General features: G+C 51.8%; 1 protein-coding gene across 10 annotated transcripts in view; it reads left to right on the top strand.

The window, feature by feature from the left end:
- CAMTA2 (calmodulin binding transcription activator 2) overlaps positions 1-23,568 on the top strand; it is a 60,934-nt gene that overhangs the window by 31,632 nt on the left and 5,734 nt on the right. For 3 of the 10 annotated variants that reach the window (XR_014504329.1, XR_014504334.1, XM_083410040.1), the window contains exons 12-21: positions 4,615-4,775; positions 12,084-12,262; positions 13,046-13,124; positions 14,753-15,056; positions 16,510-16,865; positions 17,702-17,889; positions 19,952-20,192; positions 21,567-21,638; positions 21,870-21,890; positions 23,334-23,560. Coding sequence is in view for 3 of the 10 variants with exons in the window: in XM_083410040.1 (XP_083266166.1) it covers positions 4,615-4,775; positions 12,084-12,262; positions 13,046-13,124; positions 14,753-15,056; positions 16,510-16,865; positions 17,702-17,889; positions 19,952-20,192; positions 21,567-21,638; positions 21,870-21,890; positions 23,334-23,560 (1,828 nt within the window). In the remaining 7 variants the exon portion in view is untranslated. The remainder of the gene's footprint in view (positions 1-4,614; positions 4,776-12,083; positions 12,263-13,045; positions 13,125-14,752; positions 15,057-16,509; positions 16,866-17,701; positions 17,890-19,951; positions 20,193-21,566; positions 21,639-21,869; positions 21,891-23,333; positions 23,561-23,568) is intronic. The other 7 variants (XR_014504332.1, XM_083410042.1, XR_014504335.1 and 4 more) reach the window with 5 other exon arrangements.

The raw sequence follows: 23,568 nt of genomic DNA, 5'->3' as shown, positions 1-23,568 counted from the left end.
TTTTCCATTGTTAGCGCGAGCTGCCTGCCTGTCGAGTCTCGCAGATGGAGGAAAAGAACAGCTGCCCTTGCAGAAGCCCCCCCCCCCCTCGCTGCCCCCTCCTCAAATTCCTTCCCTGAAACATGAGGTCGCCAACCACGCCGCAAGCACCCAGGCCAGTGGTTTTGCCGGGGTAAGAAACTCGGGTGTAGAAGCTAATCGCCCAACGACACCTTAAACCACAATGGAATGTCTAGGCGCCATTTTCCGCGCCCAATGCCATTGGTTATTTTATTATTTGTTTCATTTCTCTATTTTAAAGAGCAAATCTTTAGTTTGCGGCGCACTAAAACATCAAAGAAAACAAATTCAAGCTTCAAGGGAAATATTCCGTGGCATTTTGCTTTCCCAGTCGCCAGCCCGGTGTCCGGAGATCTCCACGTGGTCACAAAATGGACCAGTCGCAAAACGCGCCTGGCGCCTGGCTAGTTTCTAACAGGGGACGTTTCTGACCCTGGAGGCAAAGCATTCCCTTCACCCTGGCTAGGAGCCATCGCTTGCCCTCTCCTCCTCTATGAATTGCCCCATATTCTTTTAAAGCTGCCCAGGTTGGGGCCATCTCAGCCTCCTGCCTTACCTGGCCAGGTCAGGAAAGAACAGCTTCTTCGCATAAGGTGTGCATCCTTGATTTAGCCCTGGGGAAAACAACAACAACAGTAGTAGTAGTAGTAGTAGTAATAATAATAATAATAATAATAATAATAATAATAATAATAGTGCTATATGCACTATACTAGCCAAAACGGCCATGCTTTTCTCCCACAGTCAGAGGCAGGGAATGCTTCTGAATCGCAGTTGCTAAAAACTGCAGGAGTGGAGAGCGGCTTTCGCACTCAGGTCCTGCTTGTGGGTTTTCCTTTGGGGCATCTGTTTGGCCCCTGTGAGGACAGGATGCTGGGCCCCCCCTTTGGCCTGATCCTGCAGGCTCTTCATATTTGCCCCTATGGTGGTACCGGGGGCAGTTATTTGCGACCTGCCTTCCAAGAGCATTGGCGCCTTCAAAGCTTTCAGGGTGGGCCCTACTGTTTTGCTTGCCCTTCTGAAATCCCATAGTTTTTTTTATACCCCCCCAATGCCTGTGATTCTGCCCCTGCCCTGAAAACTATAGGCCCTTCAGAGGGCAAGAGCGCGGTGCTATTTGGAGGAACGACTAATAAAGCAGAATGTTGCCTGGATGAATCCACCACAGATGCACTATTAGGGCATCATCGACTTGCTGTGGAAGATACCCGCAAGAAAACAACAACCCTGCAGTGTTGTAGGGCACCCTAAATTTATTTTTTTGCATACGCTGCATGATAGTAATAATAATAATAATAATAATAATAATAATAATAATAATAATATTTTTTTATTTATACCCCGCCCTTCCCGGTTCAGAGAACCAGGCTCCGGCCGGCAAACAACAAATTTAAAACACTTAATTGATGCTACAAAAACCCAGCATAAAATATGGTATAAAGCATAAATAAAAATAAAATCAAAATCAATTTTTTTGGGGGGGGGGGAATCCATCCAATAAACATTAGATTGTAAAGAAACAAGCAAGCCTCAAAGCGGCTTACCGAAAGGGTAAGACGGTAAATGGGAAAAACGAACAGTGAAAATGTAAGGCTTTCGAAAAGTTAAACTACTGGTGGACCAAAAATGGATTAAAATCTGCGCGAGCTTCCTAAACATCTGGGCCGGCCTCATCTGAAGGCAAATTTGTTCAGCAGGCATACGAGGAAGGCATACTGCCTGGTATCAATCGGCAGGGAGTTCCCAAGTGTAGGTGCTGCCGCACCAGAAGATCGAGTTCTTGCAAGCTGAGTTATGAGAGTATGAGGCTCCCACAATGCATTGCAGGGGGTTGGACTGGATGGCCCCTGGAGGGCCCTTTCCGACTCCACAGACAAGCACGCACAGACCAGCCGCCCATTGCCAGAGTGATCTGTGGCCTCAGCTCAAACACGGCTTTCCGACCTGGCCTTGCCGTGCCGGGCAAAGTCCACCCGCTGCCCAGCCGCCCTCCCAGGGAGAGATTTTTAGCTGGCTGCATCTAGGATCCCTTTGGCTTCTCCCGGAGGAAGCGAGCTGCGTGTGTCGAGATCCTGCGAGACCAGACACCCCTCTCCTGTCTTAGAGACCGGGGGCCAAGGAATCGCCACCCATTCATTCCCTGGAGAGCACAGAGGTCGGGCGACTGTCTGTTAGCTGCAGTTCCCGCATTGCGCGGGGGGGTTGGGGTTGGTCCGGATGACCTTCGGAGGGTCCCTTCCATGCCTCCGACGCCCTGCCCGAAGAGTTAACTTGGCAGCCGGGCCTGCCGCGTCATGTGCAGCTATCTACATAGCTAGCGTGAGTGTCTCAGATCTCATTAAGGGATTTCCGGGTGCCCCCCCCTTGCCGCTGGTGGTGGTGGCTATTTTGGGGACGACTTGAGTCCTGTCACACTTTGCAGCCGGACCGCTGCTCTCGCTGGGCCAAGAGGGGTGGAGAAAGAGAGAGAGAGCCTGCTTGACCCCCCACCACACCCCCTCCCCACAGAACGACCTCCTGCCAGCTGGAGGAGGGGGCTGCAGGCCCTGCCCTCCATGCCACCCTCGCTGTCATTGCATGCCAGGAAGGGCTGGAGGGCTCTGCTGCCTCCTCTTTCTCGCCCCACCCCGACTCGTGCCCACACTTGGGGGGCATGGTGCTAAGCTGGGACTTCTCCAGAGCCTCTGGCAGAGGCGTGCGATTCCCGCTGGGAGCCGTGGGGCCCAGCGACCTGAGGGCTCGGTTCGCGGGAGAGGGGTGCAGCCCCTCTGTTTCCCTGGGCGATGGACAAAGCAGGTACGTGGGATTATTATATGGGGAGGGGGGAGAGGCTATGGGGCAGAGGGGGCTGCTGGGTCCAATGGGGCTAGGGGAATAGGGGCGGCTTAGAAAGGTTGGCATGTGGGGCAGGTCGCCTGATGGGTAAAAGAAGGCGGCTTGTGTTTGGAAGGGCGTATTGCGAGAGCTCTAGGTTCTTGTGCCCTGTGGGGGAACCCTGAGGGCATCCAGCCTGGCTCTCGTTTTAAACCTGGGTTTCTTTTTGGGGGAGAAATTCTGTTAGATTGGGCCCTGGGGAGGGGAAGAGGAGTTTCCTGCCCCTTCTCTCCAGGTGTGTTGTTTTTGTACCTTTCCTGGTTTCCAAAACGAAATGTTTTGGAAGGCTGGTTGTTGTCGGTGGGCTGCCCTTCCCGGTCCACCCAACAGCCCGTCTCTTGTGACTGGCAGCCTGGACCATTGCCCCCCCCCCATGCCGCTGCCCTCCCCTGTGGAGGAGATGAATGAAGTCTGTTTGTATATGTGGAGAGAGAAATGAATGGACTTTGGAAAAGTCTCCCTCCAGGCACTCAGCGCAGCCAGAGGACTGTGTCACCCTTGGGAGAAAACAACCCATGGATTTATTGCACGGTTTGGAAATGCATTGGAAAAAGCACGGGATGCGTGAGAACGGGAGCCGCGAAGGGGACCCAAGGGTCATCCAGCCCAACCCACTGCATGCAATGCAGCAATCGCGGCGAAAGAATCCCCGACAAGTGGCCGTCCGACCTCTGCTTGAAAAGCTCCAGCGGGGGAGCTTCCACTTTTGTCCTGGACAGCCGTAAACCCACCAGGGGCTGGGGTCAGCAGCCCGGTTGCCCCCTCTCCAGCCTGCCAGGAGTTGAATATTCTCTGCCCTCCTTTTCCCTATCCGCCTCCTTTTTAACAGTACAGAATGAGCTCCCTCCATGCTCTGAAGGTGCCTATTGCAGGTTAGATTATACCCAGTTGCTGCTGAGCATGGTTTGCAAGGAGGCTAATAATAATAATAATAATAATAATAATAATAATTTTATTCCTTATATGTTGCTCATCTGACTGGGCTGCCCCGGCCGCTTTCGATTAAAAACACAACGAAGCACCAACGATTGAAAAAACCTCCCTGTATGTAGGGCAGCCTTTATATGTATTCTGAAAGTCCAATAGTTGTTTATCTGTTTGATTCCTCCTGCGATGGACTCTCCTCTCCTGGAGGTTTTGAAGCCAAGGTTGGGGGGCTGGCTGCCTGGAATTCTTTAGCTGTGATTCCTGCATTGCAGGGGGTTGGGATGGATGACCCTCGAAGGTCCCTTCCAGTTCTTCGACAAAGGCTCCAGAGAGCTGCTTTCTTATCCTAACAGCCAGAGAAGGGGGTTTTAGGGGCTGCGAAATCTCCAGGAAGACAGCCGCCGCGTCCCTCGGACGCCTGGGTCCCAATCCTGCTTTGCACCCCCTTTTTACGGAGTCTCGGAGCCTTTTGCCCATATACACAAGCTGCCTCCGTCCCGCTGTTCAAGATTACAGCGTCCCTTTCCCAACCTGGGGGGGGGGGGGGGGATCAGGCTGGGCCAGCTAATCAGCCTTGAGTCGGGATTAGTTTTAAGATATCTCCCGCGCGCACACACCCCCCTTGACCTTCTTTCTCCCACCCTCATCCGCAGGGGAGCAGAGCCAGATGGGGAAGGGGCTGGATGTGGGGAGTGGGCTTCTGACCTCACTGCCCTCTTTCCCCCCCCCTCCTCTCCCCAACCCCCCCTCCAGATAACCAATTCAGAATGTCCATCTTGGAGCGTCTGGAACAGATGGAGAAGCGGATGGCCGAGATGATGGCGGCGGCAGCCTCTTCTTCCTCCTCCTCCTCCTCCTCCTCCTCTGCAGCCCCCGCTCAGACCCAGCAGCGAGGGGAGAAGCCCCCCAGCCAGGTGAGATGGGGGGGGTGCCGGGCGGAGAGGGAGGGCAGGTGGCTAGCGGCAATTTGCTTGGGTAGCCGAGGCCTCCCAGAAGTCCCTCCCAGGTCCTAGCCCTCATTTAATCCCCACGACAAACCTGCCAGGTAGGTGAGGCTGGCCCACGGTCACCTGGTGAGCTTCGTGGCGAGACTCGAACCCAGGTCCCTCCCAGGTCGTGGCCCAACACTCTGACCACGGTGAGCCTCTGCCCTTCTGCTGCCCCTAAGACACGTTCCCCACCTTGGCAGAGCTCAAGACAATTTCCAAACCAAAGGATTATTTTTTGGGGGGGGGGCGTTGTTGATAGATCCAACCGATGCCTTTCAAAGCCTAGGCTTGCCGTGGGCCCTAAATATGCTTGTGGCGCCCCTGTGCAAAATCTGTGGGTTGGACAGGGCTTTCTTTCCACCTGCCCACCCTGCCGCACAGAAACACAGAACTGTGGGGCTGGAAGGGACCCCTGGGGGTCATCCAGCCCAACCCCTCTTCTCATGACGGCCAGCACCCTTATAGCATTGTGGAGTTGGAAAGGGAGCCCTTCGGCTTTCTTGAACCTGCTCCCGGCCCCCCTCACTTCTGTTTCACAGCTGCGGTTCCCGTAATTGCAGGGGGCTGGACTAGATGACCGCCAGGGGTCCCTCCCAAAAGGATTTTATGATTCTTTGTCGCTGAGGTGAACGCGCCCAGCTGCTGCTTCCCTTCTATGCCCTTTGCCACCTTTCCCCCTCCTCCAGCCGCTTCTGGGTCTACGCAGGCCATGATCCCCTCCCAACTTCTTTGGAGTTCCAGCTCCGAAGCTGTTTTTTTAACTCTCTCTGCTTTTAAATTGTCCTTTTAAAAATGCTTTTTTTGGGTGGGGTATGGTTTTCAAATCTTTTAAACGTGGTAACCAGCTTTGATGCGCTTTGCAATTTAGTAGTGCGTAAATACTTTTATAAAGGAAAGAAAAAATAAAGAGGGGGGGTGTCTCCCCACAGCTCCCAGCACCCTTAACAAAGCTGAGCTCCCAGAATCCTCTGGGGGGGACGCCATGACGGTTCAAAGTTGGTATCATAGCGCTTTCAAAGAGTGGTGTAAATGTGGCCTTACAGGGCAGGAGTGGGTAGAGTTTTGTTGCAAGGGACTGCGCAGCGCTTCCCTTAACTTCAAAATGGGGTGAGCCGGTCTTTCAGGATCTTGACCCCACCCTGCTCCCTGCCCCACTTCTCATGCCACTGACCTCTGCCCCACAGGGCACCCCTGGTCCCAGAAGGACAGATAGAAGAAGGTCCTTCTTCATTCAGGGCATAGTTAACCTGCGGAACTCCCTGCCACAGTGATGGCTACCAACCCGGATGGCTTTGAAAAGAGGATTGGACCAATTTGTGGGGCACTTGAAGGCTTCCAGCCACGATGGTGATGCTGTCTGCCTCCCCGGTCAGAGGCAGCAGTTGCTGGGAATCGCAGGAGGGGAGAGTCGCTCTTGTGTTCTGATCGCTGGTTTCCCATAATGTACCAAGAAAAAAGCACACCAAGAACTCCGGCCGATGTAAGTTTCAATAGTGGGAGTGGCCGCTACTCGCAAATCAATAGTCAATTGTAGCAAAAACCAATCCATTGACAGGGCCCTGTTTCGATGTATTCACCATCGCCAGCGAATTTTTATGGGGTTGTGTAAGTTTGAAGAATTCGTATAAATATATCCTGTTATTTTCTACGTTTCTCAGAGATGACAACTAAGTGTGGGGTAGATCAACGTCTATCTTGAGCTTTTCTATTTATACAATTAACTATTGATTTGCAAGTAGGGACCACTCCCACTATTGAAACTTATATATTGGCCCGAGTTCTTGGTGTGCTTTTTTCTTGGTATATTTAATAAGAACTGCAACTTATTTAACGTTGGTTTCCCATAATGGGCATCCATTTGGCCTCTGTGAGGACAGCATCCTGGACCAGGTGGGCCCTCATTGGCCGGATCCTGCAGCCAGGCTCTTCTGCTGCCCTTAAGGAACCTCCAGCTCCACAGGCAGTCTATCTCGATTCCTAGGTTGCCAGGGGTTATTTTGCCCCTGGGAGAGGCTAATGGCTAAATGGGACATGGTCTGGATCCGGCCGAGCTCTCCGTATGTCCTTAAGGATGGTGTGTTTCTTTAAAATTTAAATTCTTTATGGATTAAAAATGTACATATCTATAGAAACGTTATATGCTCTCTCTTTACATATGAAGAAAAAGAAAATTATGTAGAGGAATAGAAAATTTCTAAAGGAACCAAAAAGAGGAAAAAAATACAGGTGAAACTCAAAAAATTAGAATATCGTGGGAAAATTAGTTTATTTCAGTAATTCAAAGGTGAAACCAATATATGGGATAGACTCATGACACGCAGAGCGAGATATGTCAAGCCTTTATGTGTTATAATTGTGACGATCGTGGCGTACATCTGATGAATCTGAGAGATTTGGGTGGGTGTTGTTGTTGTTTAGTCGTTTAGTCGTGTCTGACTCTTCGTGACCCCCTGGACCAGAGCACGCCAGGCACTTCTGTCTTCCACTGCCTCCCGCAGTTTGGTCAAACTCATGCTGGTCGCTTCAAGAACACCATCCAACCATCTCATCCTCTGTCGTCCCCTTCTCCTTGTGCCCTCCATCTTTCCCAACATCAGGGTCTTTTCCAGGGAGTCTTCTCTTCTCCTGAGGTGGCCAAGGTCTTGGAGCCTCAGCTTCAGGATCTGTCCTTCCAATGAGCACTCAGGGCTGATTTCCTTCAGAATGGAGAGGTTGGATCTTCTTGCAGTCCATGGGACTCTCAAGAGTCTCCTCCAGCACCATAATTCAAAAGCATCCATTCTTCGGCGATCAGCCTTCTTTATGGTCCAGCTCTCACTTCCATACATCACTACTGGGAAGACCATGGCTTTAACTATACGGACCTTTGTTGGCAAGGTGATGTCTCTGCTTTTTAAGATGCTGTCTAGGTTTGCCATCGCCTTTCTCCCAAGGAGCAGGCGTCTTTTAATTTTGTGACTGCTGTCACCATCTGCAGTGATCATGGAGCCCAAGAAAGTAAAATCTTTCACTGCCTCCATTTCTTCCCCTTCTATTTGCCAGGAGGTGATGGGACCAGTGGCCATGATCTTCTTTTTTTTGATGTTGAGCTTCAGACCATATTTTGCGCTCTCCTCTTTCACCCTCATTAAAAGGTTCTTTAATTCCTCCTCACTTTCTGCCATCAAGGTTGTGTCATCTGCATATCTGAGGTTGTTGATATTTCTTCCAGCAATCTTAATTCCGGCTTGGGATTCATCCAGCCCAGCCTTTCGCATGATGAATTCTGCATATAAGTTAAATAAGCAGGGAGACAATATACAGCCTTGCCGTACTCCTTTCCCAATTTTGAACCAATCAGTTGTTCCATATCCAGTTCTAACTGTAGCTTCTTGTCCCACATAGAGATTTCTCAGGAGACAGATGAGGTGATCAGGCACTCCCATTTCTTTAAGAACTTGCCATAATTTGCTGTGGTCGACACAGTCAAAGGCTTTTGCATAGCCAATGAAGCAGAAGTAGATGTCTTTCTGGAACTCTCTAGCTTTCTCCATAATCCAGCACATGTTTGCAATTTGGTCTCTGGTTCCTCTGCCTCTTCTAAATCCAGCTTGCACTTCTCGGAGTTTTCGGTCCACATACTGCTTGAGCCTTCCTTGTAGAATTTTAAGCATAACCTTGCTAGCGTGTGAAATGAGTGCAATTGTGCGGTAGTTGGAGCATTCTTTAGCACTGCCCTTCTTTGGGATTGGGATGTAGACTGATCTTCTCCAATCCTCTGGCCACTGCTGAGTTTTCCAAACTTGCTGGCATATTGAGTGTAGCACCTTAACAGCATCATCTTTTAAAATTTTAAATAGTTCAGCTGGAATACCGTCACTTCCACTGGCCTTGTTATTTGCAGTGCTTTCTAAGGCCCATTTGACTTCACTCTCCAGGATGTCTGGCTCAAGGTCAGCAACCACACTACCTGGGGTGTACGAGGCATCCATATCTTTCTGGTATAATTCCTCTGTGAGAATTCTGAGAGATTTGGGTGGGTAGTTTTTATAAAAAGAACCAACCCCCAAAAAAGTTTAAAACTGAGGATAGCCAGAGGACACTTGCAGCTCGCAGTCGGGCCCCTTGGACATTTTGGGGGTGAGGTGGGGGGCGGCCAGCCTGGGTTTTGCGCTCCCCGCCCCCGCTCGATCTTGCATCCTTTTCTCTCTGGCGGACAACGCGCCTAAATTTAGCCCCTTCTCTGGCGTCAGCGCTCAGGTTTCAGTGGGATTGGCACCTAGGTGGCCAGCCGGGCTATTCTTGGCTCACTTGGGGCGGAAAGATAAGGCCCAGGCATCGTCTGTCCGTCTGTGGGGATTAGAGACGGGGTTGGGGGGGGCGGAGAGAATGGGCTGGGAATTCTTTCCATTGAGATCAGCAGGGGGTGGGTGGGTGGGTGCTGTTGTCTCAGGACCACTTGGCTCCTGATGGGTGTGTGTGTGTGTGTGTGTGTGTGTGTGTGTGTACAGGCTCTTGGATACCCCATAAGGGGAAAAGGGCAGATTTATTTTGTTTACAACACCGTCCCCGCTTCTAGTGGCAGGGAGTTCCACTGGCTATGCCCCCTTCCTTTCATCTGCCCCGAATCTTCCTACATTCAGCTTCATTGCATTTCCACCCGTTCTGGGGTGCTGATCAGATTTATCTATCCAGTTTCTGCATGCCGGGTATAATTTTACAAACTTCTATCACGTCGCCCCTGATTCACCTTCTCTCTAAACTAAAAAACGCCCCCAACGCTTCGTAGGCCAGTTGCTCCCATCCCCTTGAATATTCTGGTTGTCTGTCCCTGAACCTTTTCCAAATCTTAATTCTGTTCCAAGCCTTAATTCTGTTCACTTCTCAATTTCCTCCTTTCCTATTGGTGATAGATTTTTTTGCTAATAATTTGGTTTTATCGATATTCAGTTTAAATCCAGAAACCATTCCATATTCTTGAATTATTTCCAGCACTTTAGTAAGTCTCTCTTTCAGATCCTCGGTTGTTATAATAAGATCGTCCGCAAACGCCTTCACTTTATAACTACTACTTCCCAGCTTTATCACTTTAATATTTTCCCCATCTCTGATTTGTTTATTTAGTTTCCATTGTTAAGATCAATATTAACAAAGAGAGCCGACAGCCCTGTCTCCTTGTTAATTTCGCACTCCTGAGTTATATTCCCATTTATTATAATTTTAGCTTTTCGTTTGGTATATATCTCGCTTGAATACCTTTACAGTATTGACATACCCTTCATAAACTTCCAGGATACTTCAAAGGCTTTCTCCGGCTGGCTTATCTATTCTTAAACCCAGGTATTCCAGCCTTTTCCAAATCTATTAAAACTTAGGCGGTGAGAACAGAGCCCGCCAGATGTCAAAGACAACTACCAGACTTTTAGAAGACATCTGAAAGCAGCCCTGTTCAGGGAAGCTTTTAATGTTCGATGTATTACAGTATTTTAATATTTTGTTGGAAGCTGCCAAGAGTGGCTTGGGAATAAATAATAATTATTATTATTATTAGGAGGAGGATGACACCCAGGGCAGGAATTTGTCCAAAAGACACCCCCCCACACACACACACCTCCGTTTCACGAGCTCCAGAGGCTTTCACCTTTCTCCCCTCCCAGCCCAGAAAACCCCCAAATGCACTGCAAGCGGGGTGCGGGGTTGGACTAGATGACCGCTGAGGGTCCCTTCAGTTCTCTGGCTCTGTGTGCGCAGGCCTCAGAAGGGCAGAGAGGGGGGGCTGATTCCCTGTGGTTTGAGGCTGGGGAGAGCCAGGCTCCCCCCCCACCCCCCCACCCCACACTTGCCAGGGCACCCTGACCCAGGAGCGATTCTTCGAGCGCCTTGACTTGGGTTTCCCCTGGCTGGCGTCCGCGCTGGCATCCCGGCCTCGTGGGTGGCCCCCTTCTCCCACCACCCCCCCCAGCCCAGCAGGCTTTGCACCCAAGGCCTCCCTCCTGGCGATAATTCGGGGGCTCTCGCGCCCTTTGCAGCCGGGCCTGCCCCCCAGCCAGAGAATTTTCCCCTTGAGGAATGAGGGTCCGTGCTCTTGCCCCCGCAAATGGGATTTCCGGGGGTCTCGTGGCCCCTCTGTCCTTGTGGGGTGCCTGTAAGTGGCAGTGCCATGCCTGGGGGAGAAGAGCCAGACGGCGGGGGGGGTTTTTGCAGGGGGGCAGAAAACAGACCAAGGAAATTCGATGCTGGAGCAGCTGTCTCTCTGACATTTCATTGTGGATTTGCGACTGAGAACCTCTGTGGCCAGCCATGCCTTTGAAGCGCCGCAATGGGACTCCCAGCAAGGGCAAGAAAACCACCTGTCGGGCGGCCTCTGAAACACTCAGGGCGGGCCTTCGTCAACCGGGTGCCCACTGAACTACAACTCCCATCAGGCGCCAGCCAGGGCGGCCGTGCTCCCCAAGTCTGGAGCGCGATGATGGTTGCAGAGAGAGGGGTGGTAAACCCTCATCCCTCCAGCTGTTAAGATCCAAAGTGGAATTGGCTGCCAAGGAGTATGATGGACTCTCCTTCTTTGGAGGTCTTTAAGCAGAGGCTTGACAACCATATGTCAGGAGTGCTCTGATGGTGTTTCCTGCTTGGCAGGGGGTTGGACTCGATGGCCCTTGGGGTCTCTTCCAACTCTAGGATTCTATGATTCTATGATTCTCCCCTTTTGATTTTCCATTCCTCTTTTGATTTATTTTTTACTTCGTATCTTTGTTATTTCTTTATTTCCTTTTCCTTTTTTGTTCCTTTAGAAATTTCCTATCTTCTACGTAATTTTCTTTTTCCTCATAGGTAAAGAGATAGCATAAAACGTTTGTACAGTGGTACCTCGGGTTACATACGCTTCAGGTTACAGACTCCGCTAACCCAGAAATAGTGCTTCAGGTTAAGAACTTTGCTTCAGGATAAGAACAGAAATTGGGCTCCGGCCGCATGGCGGCAGTGGGAGGCTCCATTAGCTAAAGGGGTGCTTCAGGTTAAGAACAGTTTCAGGTTAAGAACGGACCTCCAGAACGAATTAAGTACTTAACCCAAGGTACCACTGTATAGATATGTAAACTTTTAATCAATAAAGAATTTTTTTAAAAAGGTCCAGCTGTGCCGATGGGATTTGTAGTCCGAAACAGCTGCTTGGTTCTGGGGGGCGGCAGAGAACGGCACCCCAGTTCTCGCCGATGCCCCAGTCTCCTGACCAACCTCCTCCTCCTCACCCAGGCTGCCTTGGACTCCTTCGAAGACCGGATCGTGGCCCTATGCGAGAAGATGATGTCTCAGTCCTGCTGGCTGCGCTCAGAGACCCTCGTCCACCACGTCAGCTTCCGGGGGATGACCCTCCTCCACCTGGCCGCCGCCCAAGGGTACACCCGCCTCATCGAGACCCTCATCAAGTGGCGGTGAGTCGCCCCGGCCCCCGTGAGAGTGCTGCCGCTTCCCGGCAACTGAGCACTTCGAACCCTGTTTTTAGGTGCTTTCTTTTTACTCCCAGCTTGCCAGAAAGTCTGTGAGTTTCAACCCCTGGCAGGGCCACCAGTTTGATGGCAGTGTGGCGCAGTGGTTAGAGTGCAGGGCTGGGATTAGTGTGTTGAAATGAGGCAGTTGAGGATCAGCAACCTGGATTCAGGAGCATTTGCTTCCTCCAACTGCTGAGCATTGTGGCTGGTCGCCTTCGATAGCCCTTGAATTGGTTTGTCCAATTCTCCTGCAGCAAGGAGTTCCACAGTTGGACTGCACACTGCACAAAGAAGTCCTTCCTTTGGTCTGCCTTTAATCCCCTAACTCTCAGATTCACTGGATGCCCTCGCTCCATCCCTTCCATCATTCAGATGGGCAGGGTACAATTATTATTATTATTATTATTATTATTATTATTATTATTATTATTATTACTACTACTACATGTAAGGTGCTTCCTTACGTTACTAGCAGACAGCAGCTTCCCAGTCCTGTGCTCAGTTCAGGGTGTTGAAAGAGTAGCCTAGATTCTCCCCTCTGCTTTTTTTGAGAGCCAGCTGTGCTCGCTGCTTTCCTGTGGCAATGAGTTCCGTGTGCCAATTGCGTGTTGCATGCAGAAGCACTTTCTTTGCCAGCGCAGTTCGCGGGGACTGGAGGCGAGGCTGTTGCTGGCCTGACACACACCCCGCTCCCTCCCTGAGCCTGACCTGATTCCTTCCCCTCAGGAACCTCAACGCCCAGAGCCTTGACCTGGAGCAGGAAGTGGACCCCCTCAACGTGGACCATTTCTCCTGCACCCCCCTGGTGAGTTGACCCTTGAGAACGGGGGGGGGGGGGGCTCAAGCAGCATGAACCTGAAGACACCCACTCACCCTAGAAAACAGCGCCTCTGCAATCCCACTTCTCGTGGAATCAAAAAGTTGGAAGGGACCCCCAGAGGTCATCTAGCCCAACCCTCTGTGACGCATCGCCTGTTCCAGATGCGAAATCTCACTTAAGACCTTTCCTCCCTCGCCATCTCCCTCCAGCCTTCCTGTGGCTGCAGCGCAGGGGGTGCAGGTGGAGCTTGGGGTCCACAAGAATGTGTTTTTATTATTACCATTGAAATGCAACACATAAAAGGTGTTTCCTTTAAAGTGAAATAACAATGTATTATCATTATCATAATTAAAATACAACACATAAAAGGGGTGGGGGGTTTTTAGTGAAAGAACAGCTTTTTATTATTGTCATTTAAATACAACATGTTAAAAGTGTTTTTTTAAAAATGGAAAAGGATAAAAAGAAAGAGAATAAATACTACAGGGATGTCGTGGTCGATCCCTGATTGATTCCCCCCTAAAAGCTGAACAACTTTGGCTGATCCAATGGGTAGATCACTTCCAGTGATCTACGCAGTTTTTTATAGTGGGAGTAGGTCACGGTCTCTTGAAAGTTGGACATCCCTGGTATAGTATATCACTCTAACAATTTCTAAAAATTACAATTTTCAACCTGCTGTGTTTTGCGTAAATGAGTTCCAAATTTGTAACGAAATTTGCCCATGCCGAGGCTACACCTGCTCACAGCAATCTGCTCACAGGTGGGTCTTGATTTGGCATAGCTGTCAACGTTTCCCTTTTTTTAAAGGGAATTTCCCTTATTCCGAATAGGATTCGTCGCGAGAAAAGGGAAAAGTTGACAGCTATGGATTTGGGCCGGGGCAGCAAGGACTAACTCCCTGCTCCCGCTAAGAGCCACTGCCGAGTTCCTGCCCCGTGTTCATGACTCCAAGAGGGACGGGAACTTCGTGGGGCGTCTGCTGCCCTGTGCCCCTGCCCTCTTTTTTATTTTTATAAAAAACTTATTAGATTTTCCACAATAATAACAAAAACCACAAAGCAGAATGACACACAAAAACAGAAAAAAGAAAAATGCATCAATGAACGAAAGAGGAAAAAAAGGAACAATAAACAGATAAACAATAACAAACTTAATTCTTTACAAATCCAACCTTTTAAACATCTTGGTTGACTTCCTCTAGTCCCTCCCTTCTGAGTTTCCTTGTAGTTGAAAGTAACAGCTTTCCAATATCATTATTGAACTAAAACAATTTCCAATTATAGCCCATCTTATTCACTTTTCTTAATATTCTAAATCCCATTTATTTAATTATAACTTCCTTTAATCCTAGGCCTAGTAATTTCTATTTTTTTATATTACAACATTTATTCAAACAGTCCTTAAATTTCCTCCAGTCCTCTTGAAACTCCTCTTCTTTCTGGTCGCGGATTCTTCCGGTCAGGTCAGCTAGCTCCGAAAAGTCCATCATCATCTTCATCGGTGCCCCTGCCCTCTTGGGTGCCACCTAATCCCACCCCATGCCTGCAAGTTGCACCCGCGCTCACCCTCTTAATTCCACCCCTTGTTTCCCCCCACCTCTCTTCCGCTAGATGTGGGCCTGCGCCCTGGGCCACCTAGAAGCCGCCCAGCTCCTCTACCGGTGGAACAGCAACGCCCTCGCCATCCCTGACTCCTTAGGCCGCCTCCCGCTCACCGTGGCTCGCTCCCGGGGCCACGTCAAGCTGGCCACGTGCTTGGAGGAACTGCAGCGCCAGGAGGAGCGCCTGGAACCACAGCCGGCCACGGAGCCGCTCCTGGATGTCTCCGGGGGTCCCGCGAAGGCCGGCGGTTGCCCACGCAGGCCGGCAGAAGCCCTGCACATCCCATCCCCGCTCTCGGCCAGTCCAGACACAGGTGGACACAGGGGCCGGCTGCCCCGTTTTTTTAGGAAAAAACTACGTTTCACGTTCAGTGGCATCCGTCTGGGCTGAAAAAAGGCTTCTGCCGCTTTAGGGGGCTTTTTGGTTTAGAGTAGTGTTTCCCAAGGTGGGACGCGGGTGGCGCTGTGGGTTAAACCACAGAGCCTAGGGCTTGCCGATCGGAAGGTCGGCGGTTCGAATCCCCGTGACGGGGTGAGCTCCCGTTGCTTGGTCCCAGCTCCTGCCAACCTAGCAGTTCGAAAGCACACCTGTGCAAGTAGATAAATAGGTACTGCTCCGGCGGGAAGGTAAACGGCGTTTCCGTGCACTGCTCTGGTTCGCCAGAAGTGGCTTAGTCATGCTGGCCACATGACCCGGAAGCTGTACACCGGCTCCCTCAGCCAGTAAAGCGAGATGAGCGCCGCAACCCCAGAGTCGGCCACGACTGGACCAAACGATCAGGGGTCCCTTTACCTTTAGTGTTTCCCAAATTTGGGGCTCCAGCTGTTCTTGGACTGTAATTCCCATCATCCCTAGCTAGCAAGACCGGTGGTCAGGGATGATGGGAGTTGCAGTCCCAAAACAGCCAGAGACCCAAGTTTGGGAAACACTGGTTTAAAGGGAAAGCAAATAAAGGGGGGACGCGACAGGAGATTTTAAAACATATGCCTGGCTTGGATGGAAAGAAGTTTTCTTCCCTCTCTCCCTTGGAAATCCAAGGTAAGCTGAATGTTGGGAGATAATATAGAAACCTAGAACTAGATAGTGCATTGGCTCCCAGGACGTTTCCGAGCACGATTCAAAGTGTTGCTGCTGACCTTTCAAGCCCGAAACTGCCTCGGTCCAGTATACCTGAAGGAGCGCCTCCACCCACATCGTTCTGCCCAGACACTGAGGTCCAGCCCCGAGGGCCTTCTGGTGGTTCCCTCGCTGCGAGAAGCCAAGTTACAGGGAACCAGGCAGAGGGCCTTCTCAGTAGTGGCGCCCGCCCTGTGGAACACCCTCCCACCAGATGTCAATGAAATAAACAACTTTCTGACTTTCAGAAGACATCTGAAGGCAGCCCTGTTCAGGGAAGTTTTTCATGTTTGATGTATTATTGTGCTTTTAATATTCTGCTGGGAGCCGCCCACAGAGGCTGGGGAAACCTAGTCAGATGGGTGGGGTATAAATCATAGATTATTATTATTATTATTTATAGTGTTGGAAGGGGTGATGTAGTCCAACCTCCTGTGATGCAGGGATTCGGGGCAGATTTATTTCCTTTATTTCATCAAAGTTGCACCCTGTTTGATTTTATTTATTTTTTAAAATTACAATCCCTCAAGGCAGCTTATGAAAAAAGACGAAACCGTAGAGCTATTGGGAAGAAAGAGGAAGAGCAGAAAGTGGGGCCTGGGAGCCAGGATGGCGACCCCCTTCTCTCACGCCTCCCCTTCCTTCCGCAGGGCTGAGCACCGCCAGCGGGGTCTCGTCCCCCTCCGAGCTCTCCGAGGGCTCCGTCTCCATCACCTCGGCCTACTCCAGCGGATCAGCGCTGCGGGAATCCCCCGCCTACAGCCCCGAAGCCGAGGGCGCCATGGACGTCTGCCAGGCCCCGGTCCCCGAGAGCATCGCCGGCTGGTACCTGCGGGAGAGCCCCAGCCCGGCCCACGCCCTGCCCCACGCCGCCCCCTTCTTCATGGACTACGACGAGGTGGGGGCCCACGCCGGAGCCCCCGAACCAGACCTGGAGCCGGAGCTGCTGGGCTACGGCGAGAATGCCGAGAACGAGGAGTACCTGCCGGCCACGGACGTCCTGCAGGTGCACACCTTGGGACCGTAGAGCAGGGAGGGGGTTCCCCAAAGGTCATCCGGTCCAACCCCACCCCGGCCACGCAGAAATCACAGCCGTCTAACCTCGGCTTTAAAACCCTCAACCTTCTGTTTATTAGTACGATGGTTATTTTGAGTCCACCGCCTTCTGTGGTCCTAAAATCACAGCACCGTCGGGTCGGAAGGGACCTCCAGAGGTCATCCAGTCCAACCCCGCCTGCGATACAGGAATTGCAGCCAAATGATTCCTAGCAGATGGCCACCCTGCTTTAAAAAAACCCATGAAGAAGGGTCTGCCTCCTTCTGAGGTCATCCGTTCCGCCATTGAACAGTCAACTGTTCAGGGTCCAGGGTCCTTGTCTCTTCTCGTCAGAGAGGCAGTGGTGGTGTAGTGGTTAGTGCTGGGCTAGGACCTGGGTTCAAATCCTCCCCTCTGCCACAAAGCTCGCTGGGGTGACCTGGGGGGCCAACCGCTGCCTCTCTCGGCTGACCTTGCAGGGTTGTTGTGGGGATTCACTGAGGACTAGGGAGAGACCAGGGTTCGAATCTCCCCCTACACAACTCGGTGGCTGTGAAGCACACTGGGTGCAGCACACTGCCTCTCTCGGGCTAACCTAGAATTGCAGAGGGACCCCCAAAGTCATCTAGTCCAACCCCCGGCAGTGCAGGAATACGACCCTCGCAGGGTTGTTGTGGGGGGGATGAAATAATTCTCATGTCGCTTTGAGCTGCTTGGAGAAAATCGTGGGATAGGGATGCCGTAAATGTACCGCAAAGGGGACCCTGGCGCCAACGGCCTCTTTCTCTTCTCCGGCCCCCGGCCAGGTGGACATGATCACTTTGGCCAAGCAGATCATCGAGGCGACGCCCGAGCGCATCAAGCAGGAGGACTTCAGCTCCTCCGAGGCGCCCCTGCGAGAGCGCCCGGGGAACCTGGGGCTGAACGAGACCATGACCTGGCTGGCCAGCTACCTGGAGAACGTGGACCAGCTGCCCAACTTCTCCCAGCGAAGGTAAGCGCCCCCCTTCCTCCTAGGTGGGTGGGCAGGGCGGGCTTCTTCTCTCCCAGGCATTGCAGACCCCCACCTTCAGGTGAGAAGTCAAAGAATCAGAGAATTGTGGAGTGGAGAGGGGCCCCCAGAGGTTCTCTAGTCCAACCCCCTGCAGTGCTGAAGAATACCTGACCAACGGGCACCCAAGCTCTGTTTAAAAACCTCCAGCGAAGGAGAGCACCCTGCGTCCTTCCAGGGGAGTCCGTTCCCCTGTCGAACAGCCAGGGCCTTCTCAGTGGTGGCTCCGACCTGGTGGAACGCTCTGTCCCAGGAGGCCAGGGCCCTGCAGGATTTAACCTCCTTCCGTTGGGCCTGTAAAACAGCGCTATTCTGCCTGGCCTTTAATTTGAATTCAGCCTGATCTTTTATTTCCCTTCCCTCCCCCTCCCCTTTTTATGAAGATTACCCGCTCTGAGACCCCACAGCTAATTCTCCCCTGGTCTCCTTGCTGGCCTAGTAGGACCAATTCTGCCAGCTAGCCCTGTAGGTTATCTAATATTTATTAGATGGATTTCCCCTAAATTCATTTCTGAACCTTGAATTTTATTGTTATTCATGTTCCGGAAGTCCATTCTTAAACCAAAACCGGGGCACTACTTCTGGTTTGCAGAGTTCATAAACCGAATAATTCATAAACAGCTGTTCTTAAACCAACGTAAAGGTAAAGGTAAAGGTACCCCTGCCCGTACGGACCAGTCTTGACAGACTCTAGGGTTGTGCACCCATCTCACTCAAGAGGCCGGGGGCCAGCGCTGTCCGCAGACACTTCCGGGTCACGTGGCCAGCGTGACATCGCTGCTCTGGCGAGCCAGAGCCGCACACGGAAACACCGTTTACCTTCCCGCTAGTAAGCGGTCCCTATTTATCTACTTGCACCCGGGGGTGCTTTCGAACTGCTAGGTTGGCAGGCGCTGGGACCGAACAGCGGGAGCGCACCCCGCCGCGGGGATTCGAACCGCCAACCATGCGATCGGCAAGCCCTAGGCGCTGAGGCTTTTACCCACAGCGCCACCCGCGTCCCCTTAAACCAACATACCACTGTACTGTATTGCATTTTGAAAAAGAGAACCCTAAATAAATACAACCAGCTAGCAATGATGCTGATGTAGAACAGAATGTCCCTATTTTCATCTGAGGTATGTTGGAGGCTACAGAATCTCCTTTCTTTTGCCATTTGAAGCCATGGGTTTGAGTCCTGCCCTCCTGAGCAGCAGAAAACAAGCTTCCTCCCTCTTCCATGTGATAGCCCTTGAGATAAGTGAAGGTGGCTATCGTATCTCCTCTCAGTCTCCTCTTTTCCTGGCTAACCATCCCCAACTACTTCAACCATTCCTCACAAGGTTTGGTTTCCAGGCCCTTGATCATCTTGGTTGCCCTCCTCTGCGCCCCTTCCAGCTTGTCAACATCCTTCATAAATTCATAAAGCTCATCTCGCTTTATTGGCCGAGGGAGCCGGCATACAGCTTCCGGGTCATGTGGCCAGCATGACTAAGCCGCTTCTGGCGAACCAGAGCAGCGCACGGAAACGCCATTTACCTTCCTGCCGGAGCGGTACCTATTAATCTACTTGCACTGGTGTGCTTTCGAACGGCTAGGTTGGCAGGAGCAGGGACCAAGCAACGGGAGCTCACCCCGTCGCGGGGATTCGAACCACCAACCTTCCGATCGGCAAGTCCTGGGCTCTGTGGTTTAACCCACAGCGCCACCTGCGTCCTAAGGAATAGAGCAGAACTATAACTTCCCTTGAACGGAACACTCAGTTTCTGATGCAGCCTAGAACAGCATTCGCCTTTTTTGCTGCTGCATCACACTATTGGGGTCTTCAGACCCCCAGATCCTTTTCACATGGGCTGCTGCTGGCCCAAGTATCCCCCTCCCTGTATTTGTGCCCCTGGTTCTTCCGGGGTTCATTTAGTTCGTTTTGGCCCAGCTCTCCAGTACGTTCCAGTCCTCTGGAGTCCCGATTCTGCCTTCTTCAATATCAGCTCTTCGCCGCTGTCTCCCCACCATATTTCTCTTCCAGGTCCCTGGCGTCCTCTCCCTCCGGCCACTCCTGCCTGTCCCCCCTGCCCTCCCCGCTGGGGGAGCTGTCCTTTGACCGCCTCCCCCCGCCCCCCACGGCGGCCAGCTGGGCCGAGTTCCTCAACGCCTCGGCCAACGGGAAGATGGAGAGCGACTTTGCCTTGCTGACCTTGTCGGACCACGAGCAGCGGGAGCTCTACGAGGCGGCCAAAATCATCCAGACCGCCTTCCGCAAATACAAGGTAGGTCTTGTCCGGGGAGGCGCTTTGGCGGACGTGGACCTGCTTCCTTCTGGGTTTGCCGGTCAGTTTCCCTGCCCACCCCAACAAGCATCTAGCTACCCCCTCTTGGAGACCGGGCACTGGGGCGAGCGGCTACGTGGTCCGCCTCCTACCCATTTCTTCTTCACAACAACCCCCAAGGCGGGCTAGGCTGAGAGACGGAGACTGCGAGCTTCGTGGGTGGTGGGATTCGAACCCAGACCACAGGGCTTTCTTTATTGCAATTATTTGTGTGGTTTTAATAGCCTTCACACACACACACACATACTGTAGTTTTAATTCTACGAATGTTAAATTGTTTTCTAATTCTTATTTTCCTATGTTTTAAGCTGTTCTCGTTTTAATCCATAAGCCGCCTTGAGTCCCTGCCAGGGTATGAATAAATATATAATAAAAGTAGTAGTAATAATAGCCTGACACTCACTAACCACTATACCACGCTGCCTCTCATTCCTCTAGTGCAGTATTTGGTGGCTCTTGCAGAACAGCTCAGATTTCACAGTTGGAAAGTCTCTAGCCTGCAGCAAACAGTCATAGCCCAAGGCATTATTGTTGTTGTTGTTGTTTTAAAATTTGCATACCGCCCTTCACTCGTAGATCTCAGGGCTGTTCACAGCCTAAAAATGCAAGATAAAATACACAAATGACCAATAACCTCTTTCCCACAAACACATCTAAAAGACCAGAGAATCTATAGTCAGAGAAAGGACTGACTATAGATTGTGTTTCTGGTTTCTTCCAGCATTAATTCATTTCGAGTTATAACCTCGTCAGCAAGTTTCCGTTTAAAAATTCAGGATTCTTCTAGTGGGGACCAGATTTTTATATCATAATCAATACCTGATGAGGCTAGAATTGGGTCACCTTCAAAGGTAGCCCCACGTAGAGCGCATGGCAGTAGTCCAAGCGGGAGATAACTAGAGCATGCACCACTCTGGCCAGACAGTCCGCTGGCAGATAGGGTCTCAGCCTGCGTACCAGATGGAGCTGGTAGACAGCTGCCCTGGACACAGAATTAACCAGGAAAGCCAGGAAGGCCATTAAAAAAAATGATTGAGGTGGAGAGAAGTGTGTTGGTTAAGTCCCTGAGATTTACAAACTCCTCTTCTGCCTCCTTCCTCATAACCTGGAGGTTGCCACAGGCTGCCTCTCCCAGTGACAAAACTTGCTGGCGCCCCCTAATGTTGACCTCCAGGACTTCCACCCTACCTGTCCCAGCCACCACCTGGAGCCTCCGCCTTCCCTTGTGCTCCTTGGAGGGGGTCTGCATTGGGGGTCTCACCTGGCCTGCCTTTCTCTCTCTCCCCCCCCCCCCGCCCCCTCGGTTTCTGGCAGGGTCGCCGCCTGAAGGAGCAGCAGGAGATGGCAGCCGCCGTCATCCAGCGGTGCTACCGGAAGTACAAGCAGGTAAGGCCCAGCCAGGAGGGAGAGGTGTGGGATTGCTCCGAGTGAAATGGTAGAACTGCAGAAACCAAAGGGACCCCAGGGGTCATCTAGCCTGACCCACTGCTGGGCTCTTTTTCCCTGGGTGGTGCCGGCACACCCACAACACCCCCTTGGGGGAAGTGGCCGCCCCACGCTAGCAGCCCGCCGCCCCACAAACTAACCTGCTCTTGTTATTTCTCTCTGTCTTGCAAGCTAACCTGGATTGCCCTGAAGGTAAAAGTGGAGAGGAGGGGGCCGAGTGTGTGTGTGTGTGTGTGTGTGTGTGTAGCAGGGGGGAGCTTGCCCCTGCTTTCAAGGGGAGGGGAATATCTGCCCTTGATTCCACTGGGGAGCCCAGCGAAACCGTTTCCAGGTGACCGACCTCTTGCAATTACCGTATTTTTCTCTTTGTAAGACGTACCTGGCCATAAGATGCAGCTAGTTTTTAGAGGAGGAAAACAAGGAAAAGAATATTCTGAACGAAACAGTGGATGTATGATTTTTGTGGTTCATGCTGTGGCCACAGACATGTGATCTGATGGTGATTTTGGGGTGACCCAATGCAAAAATCCTGAGGATCCATGGGCTTTTACCTCCCCCTCCCAGGCAGCCTCCTTTATCGCTAGCATTCCTTATCTCTCCCCCCGATCGCTTACCGATCAGCTACTTCCTTTCAACACCCCCTTCCCTCTTGTTTGCCTTAGTGTCTGTTCCTTAGCTGGAGCAGTTTTTTGCTCCTCCTTTTCTTCTAATTTCTCTCCTTATTGCTTTAGTCTTCCTGTTTCCCCCCTTTGCAAGTTTGCTGTCTTTACCTCCACCCTCCCAGGCAGCCTCCTTTATCTCTAGCGTCCCTTATCTCTCTCCCCGATCAGCAGCTTTGTTTCAACACCCACTTCCCTCTTTCAAAAAAAGAGAGCATGATCTGATTTTTGCCCCTGGGCAATTCGGCTCCAGAGACACGCATTTGCTCCTTGAGATGCACAGTCATTTCCCCTGAGTTTTCAGGAAGAAAAAAGTGTGTCTTATGCAGCGAAAAATATGGTATATGCCACTCGTTCCTCCAAGGAACTCAAAGGGGCACCTGTGGTTCTCGTCCCTCCCCCCTCCTCATTTAACCCACACAACAACCCTGCGGGGTAGGCTAGGCCTAGAGATAGTCCCTGGCCCAAGGTCGGCCCATAGCCTAATGGGGATTCGAACCCTGGTCTCCCGAGTCCTCATCTGACAGCTGCAGGCAGTTTGGGGGGATGGACGGCCTTGCTAAACCCAGGAGAAACACCCAGGGAGAAGCTCCTGTCCACGGTTCGTGGAGGGGGACGGGCAGAGCGGTTTGTGCTTGATTCTTGAGTGGCAGGGACCCCCAGAGGACATCTAGTCCAACCCCCCTGCAATGCGAGAATCCCTGACGGGTGGCCACCCGACCTCTATTAGAAACCTCGAAGCAAGTTACTCCCTTGTGGGCTCAATTCCATGCGGATGGATGCTGGAACCATAGAGTTGTAAGGGACACCCAATGGTCATCTAGCCCAACCCTCTCTAATGGCTGAAAAGGTGCTGATGTGGTTGGTTGGCGGGGAGGTATCCGGCACAGCCTGGGTTCCCTGGGGCGTTTGGGGGTGTCCATTTGGAGACAGGGCTCCCTGAATAACCGCTTCCTGCTTCCCTCCCTCTGGTCAGTACGCTCTGTATAAGAAGATGACTCAAGCGGCCATCTTGATCCAGAGCAAATTCCGCAGCTACTACGAGCAGAAGAAGTTTCAGCAGAGCCGCCGCGCCGCGGTCCTCATCCAGCAGTACTACCGCAGCTACAAGGAGTACGAGAAGCTGAAGCAGGGGAGGCGGGCCTCTGCCGCCATGCAACAGAAGATCAAGTGGGTGCCCGGACGCCTGGGTCCCCCAGAAAGGTGGGCAG

Source organism: Podarcis tiliguerta (assembly GCF_965153285.1).
Source record: "Podarcis tiliguerta genome assembly, chromosome: 13".
Lineage (NCBI taxonomy): Eukaryota > Metazoa > Chordata > Lepidosauria > Squamata > Lacertidae > Podarcis > Podarcis tiliguerta.
Note: the sequence above shows the minus strand (reverse complement) of the source record. Positions and strands in the feature narration are given on the sequence as shown.